Source organism: Glossina fuscipes, unplaced genomic scaffold, assembly GCF_014805625.2.
Source record: "Glossina fuscipes isolate IAEA_lab_2018 unplaced genomic scaffold, Yale_Gfus_2 148, whole genome shotgun sequence".
Classification (NCBI taxonomy): domain Eukaryota; kingdom Metazoa; phylum Arthropoda; class Insecta; order Diptera; family Glossinidae; genus Glossina; species Glossina fuscipes.
The window spans coordinates 1,705,303-1,717,575 of record NW_023998491.1 but is presented as its reverse complement, the minus strand read 5'-3'; the positions used below and the strand labels follow the sequence as shown (position 1 = coordinate 1,717,575).

Below are 12,273 nucleotides of genomic sequence, written 5' to 3'. Positions count from 1 at the left end.
CAAAAAAAAAAAAAAAACACACAGAAAGAAAACCGAACACGAAACCAGTAATAAGTGAAATGAAAGAGCGCAGAATCCTTACAAAGCAGAAAACACTCAAATTTATCGAGTTTTCAACTTGGCAGAGAAAATAACTCAACACATTTGAGCGTTTCTCGCATTACGTATGCAGGCAGGCAAGCAGGCAAGCAGGCATCTGTCATTGTTGTTGTTGTTGTTGCTGTTGTCTCTCTTTTCACTTAAAAAACTTTTCGTTACATTGGGTTAAATTTTAATTCTTATTTATATTAACAAATAATTTATTTATAATGTTATTACGACAGAAAAACCGCACACGTTTGCATCACAGCTTTATGAAAAAGAGCACAAATCGGAATTTTTATGTAAAAATTTTATGAATTTCCTTTTTTTTTCTCATAACAGACATGTCATTTAAATGTACTTTTGTTTTGTAAATATTTTATTGAATTTTTTTTTTTTTTTATTTATTTATTTATTTATTTTTTTTTTTTTTTTTTTTTTTTTAGAAAAGAAAATCAAAAAAAAACTTTATTTTTTTTTTGATTTTTTTTTTTTTGTAGAAACCAAGCCAAAAAAACATAATAATTTAATTAAAACTATGAATACATAGGCAGGCAATTTTCCTTTTGAATTTTATCATTTCAATGAACTTTTCCCATTTTTCACATATTCACTTATGCATGATGTTGTTAGTGTGACGATATAATTTTTGTAAACTACCTTTGCACATATAATAACGAGTTATAGCAATATAGGTGTGAGGTTGTATATATATATATATATATATATATATATATATATGTGTATGTGTATGTGTGTGTGTGTGCTTATGTGGGGGATGAATTGGAAAACAATTCGTTAGACAGCTTGTTATGCTAATATTTACTGAAGTTACATTTGTATTACACATAAACTCTTGTTCGCTCTCTTTCTCTCTGCTGCAATTATTTTCTCTCTCATCAGATAATAATTTTATCCGCAAAGGATAATAGCATACCGGTTTTACCGATCCATTTGTCACATTTTTAAGTTTTTGTAATTGTCTGTCCGTCTGTCCTTTTATTGCATGAATTGTAAAATGCGCAATTCATTGAGATCGATGATCTCTTACAGATCGAGTTCGAAAATGTCCGATTTTAAACACATTCATACGAGTCTAAATACTTTTAAGTCGAAATTATCCTCCTGGCCATCTTCAAATTGATAGCCAGTATTGTTGGTCTATCATAACTATTTACTAATCTTTTCGAATCGATCAACTTACGCTTGCAATCAAAAAACAAAAATAAATGAACAAAATTGTTAGGTATTAAAGATTCGCCATAAGATGTGTCTATATATATATATATATTTTTTTTTTTAATGCCTCTACTCAGTTAAGAATTTTAATCCGTGCACTAACATCAAATACATATAAAGCGTTCATCTGTGCTGTGTGGCGATGGTGGTGGTGGTGGTAATACCGTTGTTGATGGTGGTGGACAGTTCCGTGTAGTCAGGTAATGTGATAGTTTCTGATTTAAGCAAAGATATGCTGGCATATGTATTTATGTATATGTATCCATGTGTGTGCTTATTATGTGTATGTGAGCTCAAATAATTTTTTTAAGGGTTTTTATGTCGCTATGATTTTAGGACTAATGAGTAGAGATTATATGACAGTGATTTTTCTAAATGTTAAAGAGATTTTATAATCAACGTTTTTTGAGTTTACTAACGTAATTGCAGGCCGAAAGTTCCCTTATCTCCTATTTGTTGATTCAATTCTAACAAAGGCGAGTTTATAAATTTTATTGATTCATTAAAGATAGCTAGGCTGAAATCAAAGCAATTTACATTGGGGGAACACTTAAATAGCACGAGCTATTGTAAACAGACTTATTCCTTGATCTATGTGTATTTCAACCTTTTTTCATGTGCAAAAACTAAACTAAACAAACGAAAGTTATGACGTTTGCCTTCAGTCGAATCTTTGACGCTCACTACCTCCGGCTAAGACTTAGCAATTGTAAAGTATACGATAAGAAAATACTTGCAATGAAGTTTGGTTGAATATCGCGTGTGAGGCGTTTTTTGTTTTTTAGTTTTATATAGCCTCAGTACCAAACTTTAGATTAATACTTGTGGGGTGTATTGGAGGTTAAAGTCTGTTTTTTTCTAGCTGTAGCGTAGGATCTTGACCTGTGGCCATCAACTGTCGAATACTATGGTTAGTAGTAAGATTATTTCATGTTAACTGTGTGGGCGCATTTACTAGGGTAGATTTTATACCCATTAGCGCAGAATGAGGGGCATATTCATTTTGTCAAAACGCGTGCAACGTCTAGAAGAAAGCTTCGGGGACCCTACAAAGTATAGATATATTCTTGATCAGCATCAAATTCTAAATCGACTTAAGCATGTCCGTTTGCACATCTATCCGATCGTCCGTCTGTCTACGTAATGTCTGTTGTAAACAATCCCGTGGGTGCAAACCGCCAAAATTAAACGGTCGCCTTTAAATTTAGCAGAAACGTTGGAACTTCTTGCACGCATGAAAATGGTCCAACTCGGCCGAAGAAGACGCCTGTAGTGGCACAAAAATTAAAAACAACTATGTTTTCCAAAAGGATTTTTGCTCGCCAGATACAGCAGATAAATCTACAAACATCTGAACGTATATTCGATGAGCAATGCTGCCACAATGTTGACCACATCTCCCCATTACAATGAAGTGTATCAAAATTCCATTTTTTTTTTTTTTTTCAATATCTTTGAAAGGGGCTGAAACAAGCTTCAAAAACTCCATTAATTTTATAAACTCTTGATCAGTTTCAAAGTTGGAGTGGACTTGAGCATGTCCGTCAGTTCGTCTGCCCAATCGTGTAGTATCTGTGGTCAAACTCGTCGTATTCACAAATATTAAGGTGTAGTCTACATAGAAAAAGAATTTAAAAATGATCCAAACCTGTCAAAGGACAGGCCTACAGTACCCAATCACCTGCGTAAAAAAACTGTGGATATCTTTGCTCTCCATGCTTTATGCTTGTTACTCATAAAATGCAACACATGCACTATATAAATTTCCAATTTTGTTTTGAAAATAGAAAAAATCAATCGCGCCCACCCAATGTTAATTTTTGTCTCCTTCTTAATTGGTGATGGGTATAAAACACTCGATATGAGCGAATATAATTTTGTTACTTGTTTTTTTCAATAGTTTTTGCGGTACGCTTCCTAACTATTACATGCAAACATTCATTTTTTGAGCTTCGAGTATAGCTAGAAATTAGAAGAAACTAGATCAAGTGAACAATATGAACGTTTGGTGAGGAAGTAACGAAGAATCAATTCAGAATGAATTGCATGTAATTCTGATGAGCAGCTTCACGCAGCACGTCCAAGCAATAAGTCTTGTTAACATACTTGTTGTACAAACCTACTACGCTACTATTGTACTCTTAATAGCTCCCTATCGTAATATATGCTAATCTGCATGACCGCGATTTCTTCAAGAGCAGAATGCAGGTGGGCTTTGAATACAAAACTGGAACACCATATGTGCCTGAATAACATGAATTTCTCAGATCAAGTCTGAAAATGCTTTTGAATTGAATATAAACACTGTTAAGACAACTTGATATTATACTACAAATTTCAGAATAGGTCTTCGCCAGTGCATTCACAGCAAGATCAAATTGAAAGAAGCTTTAAAATGCATTTCTATGCGAATTCTAGAAAGTGCAAAAATCTCTCATCCGATAGCCATGGGATGAGACATTGTAATGCAACCGCAATTATAAAAAATTGATTTTCCATACGGTCATCGCGATCACTAGAAAGCTCGCAATTAGCAAAAAGAATTTGGAAATTTTCAAATATCAACCGTACGGCAAGGAGTGTTGGGTCTCCTTCGTATAGGTGCTATGTAGATTCAATTATATCTGTTCAAAAGCGATTCTTGCTGTTTGCCCTGAGGAATTTGGGTTGGGATCCGATTGCCTCTCTTCCCCCGCTATGAAAATGCTGTTCAGATTTTATGTCGAGAAAACCCAGGACATTTCGAGCATTGCGGACAACAGGCGGTGCGTTACGTATTGTCGAAGTCGAGCGCTCAGACTTACTGGCGCAAGTAGATCACACAGCGCCTTTTAACGTAAATAGTACATTTTACAATAGGTGAAATAGTACTATAATAATTCAATAATATATTACAAAATAAAAATTATTATTTTGTTATTGTTTTTTTTATAATTTTTGTATTTCTCGACATAAAATTAAACGCTACGGCGCCGCTTGGTATTTCTCGACATAAAATCTAAAGAGCGCGATCGCGCTGTTTGGGACTCTTCGACGCTGTTTGGGACTCTTCGTGTGGGACTCAAACTTAATTCTTGTTCGCTATTATCGGTTGCCAAGCTTATGCATGTTTGCGATGGCTTAGGAGTTCAATCGCAATTTGGTCATGTACCGGTAGTGGGTGTGGCTCTATACTAGCTGTGTACATACTTTTCGTCGTTTTTTCTTTTTTTTCCTTCTTATTTGTTTTATTGTACTTATACTAAGTTTTAATATTAATTAATTTAAGATTTACTTGAAGAGTCAATTGAACTCCACTGTCAAAATTTTGATTTCCTTGTATCAGTGGAATAAATAAAGAAAAAAAAATAAATAAAGGAATATTCAAGCCGGGATTTATTTAATTAAAGTTTTCTTTGCTTTCTCGTCTTTTTTTTTGTGTTTTGGATGAAAGCCTTCTTATATTCTAGCGAAAGATATAAGATGTGTTACAACTTGCATGAATTTGTCTTTGGGTATTTGTCAACGATGTTTTCTTCCTTTTTGTTTGTTGGTTATATGGAGCCATGCAGTTTAGAGTAAGACTCGGATTATTAAGCCTCTGACAATATTGCGGCCTATTTAACCAATGACTAGACAGGTCAGAAAACGGTGATTGCATTCTTTCATTTTGGTCGTCGCCTTTCACTTTAAATTATAAACCAATTGCTTTCAATTTCTCTTTCATAAAAAATATATAATCAAAATGTTCATTATAAGGTATGTTTGGAATATCTGTCGACATATTCAAAATTCGAAACGCTTGAATGCTAAAAATCTGCCAATTATTTCTCTTACTAAAGTAAATCAATATAATCAATACTCATCCTATTCGACAGAAACTTTTATTGAAATCAGGCGTGGGATGATACAAAAGAAAGGAAAAAATTTGATAAAAGGCAAGACTATAACAAAACAATGCAATTTACAATAATTCCAATGTGAAAAAATATAGGCTGTATGGAGCTCATTAGAATTGCCCATGCATATGGATGGCTTAGTTTAAGTGCGATAATAAAAATTCTTTTTGACAAAGTTCTACGATGGTTGCTCGTAAATTACAGCTTAATTGTGTGGAATACGTCGCTTATATAATTTCCCCTAAATAATTTCATATGCTTTTCAATTTAATCTCTATCAAGTATTTAGCGAATTTTTCCATCAAGTAATTGCTCCATAAAATATAACCTACTTTCAGGGATGTTTTTAAAAATATTTTCATACATAATTTTGTGCACTTAATAAAAACTTTGATATTGATAAAGAAAAGGAATTGAACGCTATGGAAACAATTCTTTTTGATCCAAATCGAAAGTAAGCCTTTCATGCATGTTATATCATTAAACCATTAACCCTTTCAAAAGCTTGAATAGCTAGCTAGCTACCGACTACAATTTCGGTCATAAACATTTTACATAAGTTTGGCATACCCTTATGCATATGGAACATATAAAATGCATTATAAGTTGTACCAGCATGTGTAAGTAACATTTTCCCATAAGCAAATTTGGGAAAGAAATAAAAAAATAAAAAGAAAAAAAATGAACTGTTTTAGTATTAGTTTTCGACAATACGGATACAAAAAAAAGGGAAACTTTTTAATGTAAAATTTGTCCTCTTTGCTTTGGTTTTAGAAAAAAGAGCTCGGAAAAAAATACAACAAAACACCAAAAAGACTTCTATCACCTTCGGAAAATAGCAACTGCTTAGAAGATTTGATTAAAGTTTTGTGTCTATTGTGTACCTTGGGCTTTTAAAAAAAGGGCAAAGAAAATAAAATCAAGATACGTGCAACACGAATTTCAATTTTAAGGCAATTTTACTGACCATACGAATAAACAAAAATGGTCGAAACAAAATGAAAAAAAGAAGATATGAAATAAAATAAAATAAAATAATGGAAGCTGGGGCTGTAAAGGAACATTCATTGAGCAGCTTAAAAGGCTGCCTACAAAGTAACTACAGGAAATCAATCTTTTTCTTAATTGGAGTGCAGTCAATTGGCTCAGCAAAAAGAAGTTTATAAAGCTCTTCATAACTTCGATTACATTGTAAATCAAATAAAAGTGTATGAGTCAAAGTTCACAGGAATGCTCGCCGAAATATACATTCAAGTCGACATCAGGCTACCAAGAAATTGTCTTGTTTTTGGAGCCTTTGATATACCTATCAGGGAATCAATCATAGCAAGTGGACAGATTTACCCTCAGAGGTTTTGCCAACAAGACAGCGTTACTTGCATTCATTGAATTATTTATAAAAAGGAGTCAAGTAGGGCAGGCGTTTCTTTTCCTTTTCATGTGATACGTAATCAGAGAGGCAAAGACGTTGATGGAAGCATCGACGATAAAGCTAAATGTTGTTAGCATTGAAGCTGATTATTAGAGCGGAAAGCGGATTAAGAATTGCTGCAATCTGAAACGACCAGCGATCGATGGAGAACGTTATCAAAAACAACTGAAACATTTGCGACAATCATTACAAAGAAAAGGACTACACTATTTTTTTTTCTTAAATATGCTCTTAGTCCAGTTCTTCAATCTTCCTAATCTGAGCTGTGACCGAAATGAGCATAACTGCAGATCAAGCAGTTGTAAGTACATCGAAAGGAGCGTTGAATGAAGCATAATACGGTTTACAACACTATCGCATTTTGCTTTGCAATGCAAACGTCAAGATTGTAAAGTAGATAAAATATAAGAAAAAAATCCGGCACAGTATTTTGTAAAGAATTTCTATCTGTACTTTTTGAAATTGAATTTTTAGGCAAATGAAGGCAAACATATGGCCTGCAATTGCCAAAAATTACTACTGAAAAATTTCAACATAACCATCACAATGTATACAATATTTATTATATACATTGAAACGTTGTTCAGGATATGTAATAACATATAAAAGCTTATACATTTTTCGTAATCATCGTCGTTTATATTCAAATTTAGAATGAATGAACTGTAAACTAATTTAGTGATTAAAAAGAGACAGAGACTAACCAACTGGTTTATCATAAAGTCAAAAGCAATACAAAAGATTTCATAACATACTTTTTTGCGCAGCAAAAAATAAAATAAAAAAAATAAATGAGTTTTTCCCAAAGAATGTGTGTATAAAATACATGAGCTCAAGTTTTTTCGACTTATTGCACTCACACCACAAAAGAGTTATTTTAAGCGTCCGAGCGGATTTGAGTGAAAAGCCGAAGGAACACTTAATACGAGACTGGATTGCGATAGCAGGCGGCGACGGTTCATTTATGCTTCAGTCATATGTTGCATTTTTAATAAAACTTTTCACAGAGGGATTTATTCAATTGTGCGAAAGGAGAGAAGCTTTCTGAAAATACTATTCAAGAAAATCACTTTCAAGTTTTTTGTAATTTTCTCCTTTTCCCAAAAAGCGATGTTATCAAACATTAATTTTTAGCTCAAAGACTAAACGAACAAAGTTATTGTACCCAACTCAACCCTTAAGGATATACAGCTGAGTGTATTTTCGCTTTGAGTTTCAATTCAAACGACATTTAAGTTATTTGGCGTAAAGATTTTTTGATTATAAAAACGTCAAATGACTTGAGTTTCTTCTTTTTTTTTTTTTTTTTTTTGGATTTTCTGTTCGTGAAGTGACCATGTGTAAGTAGTAAATATATGTGGTCGACTTTGAAGCAGAAGTTACATTGATAAGACTACAACAGTTTTTGGCAAGCATTTGCCGCACCTGTGTCCATGTAAGTGGACGCGATTTGACCTCGATCGGTAAATAACGGTCTTTATATGCTGCAAAGTATGATCAGATGCTAAGTCCCGTTTTCGATAATATAATCAAAATGATTTCGTCTCACGAGTGGTCACCTTAGGTAAGCTTGTAAGTAATAAAATCTCTTATTTAACAATATTAGTAAGTGTGTTCACCCATACGCTTACTATAAGTTAACAATGCAAAGTGAGCCCATAGCTAAGAAGCAACAAATCTATTGAAAAGATTATAAGAGCATAAGAGGCGAAAGGCCGAAAAGAATGTAACAGTCTTGTATAACCAAGAGAGGAAAACAGTATTAGAGCGTTTATGTAAATGTGATAGAGAGGACATAAGATAAACAAAACAAAAAAAACCTCCTACCTAATTCCAAATTTTTGGCCCACAATAGACCATTGTAGCTTATGAGACTAAGTAATTGATATAATGTTTCGAATGTATGACAGAAGTACAACAAAAACATAAATAATAGATTTTTATATTAGAAGTGAGGAAGTAAATGTAAATGGTGTACGCACAAACATAACACAAGAAAGAAGGACAAGAGCAAGCGAGCGTGGGCGACTTGGCTCTTCAGGTTACCTCTTGGAAAACATTTTCTACTATTTCCTTTAATAAAATGTTAGATGAGTTTCAGTTTAAAAGTCAACGCAGAATACTGAGCGCGCACTCTAAGCGCTATCCTAAAAAAATGTGAAGTGTGTTGCTCAAAGGTTTTCTTTTTATGTATGTTCTGACGTTGTTTATATTTTTAATATGCATAGAATTTACGTGTCAATGGAATATTAAAAGAGTGCTCTTTTCAGTGCTGTACACATTTTCACAAAGACAAAAATGCTTCTCTTTTATGTTCACCGTAAAGTTGGTGTGCAAATCGCTTCGGTCCTCGTAATGATCGTCCCATTGAAATTCAATTTTTAGCCATATTCGAGTAGTTGAATAAAATTGACAAAATTTATAGGTTTTTATATCACTTACCTGTATACCATGAGCACCGCCTTGCTGGCTAATGTGCAATTGCTGTGTTTGCTTCATTTGCAATGTTGTGGTGGTTGTTTGCTGTTGCGATTGTTGTTGTTGCTGTTGCGACTGAGCCATATTGGGGCTAGCTTGTGTCTGCGGATTGGGACCGTTGCCGGCAGCCGGTCCTCCACTTATATTTGCTCCAGCATTCGGCACATTTTGATTATTCGCATTTGGGTTGTTAACGCCAGGGCAACCCGCTAAATTGGCCGGAGTTGGACCTGCATTATTAATGCCTCTGTGATTATTGCTTTGTGCCTGGGGTTGTTGAGCTTGCTGTTGCTGTTGCACTGGTGACATAGTTGGCGGCCCTCCGCTGTTTGGGCCTTGATTCGGACCGCGTGTTGGCACATGCATAAAATTACCTTGTCCAGGGTTGGATTGACCAATACCTCCTGGACCCATCGGCGAGTTATACGGCGAGTATTGTGGCTGTTGCGTAGGATTTTGTGGTTGTTGCGTTTGCTGGGGCTGACCGGGACCGTTGGATTTAGGGAAGCCGCCAACAACATTCGGAATATTAGGGCCCATTTTAGCCATATTGGCATGGGCCATATGCTGTTGCTGCTGCTGTTGTTGTTGTTGTTGTTGTTGTTGTTGTTGCTGCTGCTGCTGCTGCTGCTGCTGTTGCAATTGTTGCTGATGCTGAAGACGTTTGAGATCGAAATCGTTTTGTTGTGATGAATAAAAGAGCTCCTGTTTAATATCTAGGAACGATTGCTGCCCAACCCCGCCACCTGGTCCCATGGGTCCGTTTTGTGGCATCTTTTGCTGAAACTGGGATGGAATATTTTGATGCTGCTGAGGATGTTGTTGTGGCGGTCCAGTCATAAAATCATTTGGTCCCCCAAAGCCGCCGCCACCGTAATCGCCGTAACGTCCATTGGGTGGACCGGCTCCCATCATTTGTTGTTGCTGCGTCTGATGCATGGAAGGACGCGGAAAACTCATACCACCCATGGCATTTTTATGTTGATGTTGTTCGGCCATTTGTTTAAGAGTTTGAGCCGCCAAAGACAACTCAGACATGGGTCCTGTATTGGGCCCATTTTGGAATTGCGAACGCATTTTATTCATTGCTTGCGGATCATTGTTAACATTACCCATATGGCCACCACCACCACCGTTACCTCCACCACCCATTACGGCGCCCATATTATTACCCATAACATTATTGGTGGGCCCGCCAAAGGCAGCATTAAACTGCGCCATAGCATTTTCAGATTTGACATTTAAACTATTGATCAAATCTTGAACATTAGGCGGTTCTACTTTAATACCATCCTCGGTTTTTATATCTAATAAAGGCTTCTCATCTAAGCCATCTAAAAAGACGGGATTGAAATCTTGCAGACCGTCAATAAGATCCTTGAACGTTTCATTGCCTTCAGCAGCATCATCGCCCATAAATTCGGGAAAACCAGGAAAATTACTATTAGGCCCGCCATCTTTTTCCAAACCCGCTAAATCGGGGAAATCGTGATCGGGTTCACGTTTGCATTCGACCAAGTTAGCCAAACCACCCATAGCCGCTTTTTGTTGATGCTGTTGTTGCTGTTGCTGTTGCTGTTGCTGTTGATTTGTATTCATATTATGGCCACCCATTAAATTGGCACCCGCATTTGGACCATTACCACCCATATGCAAACCACCACCAACACCACCACGTCCATTATTAGTGTTGATATTCACTTGGGAATCAGCTACACCAACACCCTGACCTGGATTAACGCCACCGTTACCGCCGCTCCCAACAACACCTGGTTCGCTTTTGACGGAGGTATTTGTTAAAGCCTTCACTGTAACATTAGTGCTAATCTGTTGCGGTTGGGAATTGGCAGCCGATGTAGTAAATTCCAATTGTTGAACAATTTCGACAGAAAATTTGGTTAAATTTTCGGAACCATTATTATTGTTGTTGCTGTTGCTATTATTGTTGTTATTGTTATTGTTATTATTATTATTAGTATTGGGCAATTTATGAGGCGGTTCAAAGTTCTCAGCACCATTATCGCCATCATCGGTAGGTCGTTTTAGGAATTTTTGTTGCTAAAACGAATCAATGAGAAAAAAAATGATATTAAAAAAGATATAAAAATTATGATAATAACAAAATTAATTGATTTGAAATTAATTTTAATCCTTAATAATGAAATATCACTTAATTACCCAAATATTCATTAATATGCGATTATTGAAACTCTGCAAAAAGATATGCTATAGCAAATGCGGGGAAGAGTTGTAACGATGTCGACAAAAAGAAGAACGAGTCCTTGTTACACGAAACTAAGATGAGTTTTTGTTCGTTAAGAGATTTTCCTTTCCCTAATATGTTGAGAGACGAGTAGATGACAAAACTTTCGAGTTCAAGAATATGTTGTTGTTGTTGTTGCAACACTGCATTTTAAATTGTTTTCTTTGGAATATTCGATTTGTTGCTTTAACACCGTCTTCATGCTGATACAAAATAATTTTAGTCTGTTTTTTTTTTGTTCTCAAAAATTGTAGTAAATTTTATTTACAGTTTTTTTTTTTTTTTCTTTTTTTGTTTTGTTTTTTTCTATATATTCTATTCTGGTAAACATCAAGTTATGTGTCTAACTTTAGCATTTAATTGAATGCTTAAAAATGAATAATTAATTGTATTTAGTAGTTTCCCTCTCCTTTAATCGCATGCAAAGCGCATAATGTTTTTATGATTTGGAAAATTTACCGTAAAAAATAATAACAATAATAAAATGTGTGTTCAATAAAAAAAAAAAAAATATTTGCTAGCTTATTATTACTGTTGTTGTTGTTGTTGTTGTTGTTTAGGTTGTTACTGTCGCTATCTTTACTGGCAAAGGGGCGCTGGTAAGTGCTTAGGGCTTATTTGCTTTTCTTTTTTTTTTTTATTTTCTTTAATTTTATTACCGAACTTTCCATCTTAAAACATTTAAAAAGGAAAATAAACAAAAAAATGGTTAGGAGCGAGAGACGGACGCCCTTATTGATGATTGTGTAAATATAGATTCTATAAGCGCTTGTATATTGTGCATTGTACATTTTTATATATATTGCTGTTCGTATTTAACATTATCATACTTCATTTGTTTACTTTTATTTCTCGGTGTTTTTTTTTTTTTTATTACATTTAATACAAATTAATGCCCCTGT

At 34.8% G+C, this 12,273-nt stretch overlaps 1 protein-coding gene across 6 annotated transcripts in view; it reads right to left on the bottom strand.

Annotated features, from left to right (window-relative positions):
- The window catches only part of LOC119641412 (neurogenic protein mastermind), a 163,298-nt gene that overhangs the window by 35,010 nt on the left and 116,015 nt on the right, over positions 1-12,273 (bottom strand). For 5 of the 6 annotated variants that reach the window (XM_038040063.1, XM_038040061.1, XM_038040062.1 and 2 more), the window contains one exon: positions 9,073-11,166. In XM_038040063.1, the coding sequence (XP_037895991.1) occupies positions 9,073-11,166 (2,094 nt within the window). Of the gene's footprint in view, positions 1-9,072; positions 11,167-11,286; positions 11,739-12,273 lie in introns of all 6 variants that reach the window. The other variant, XM_038040066.1, reaches the window with a different exon arrangement.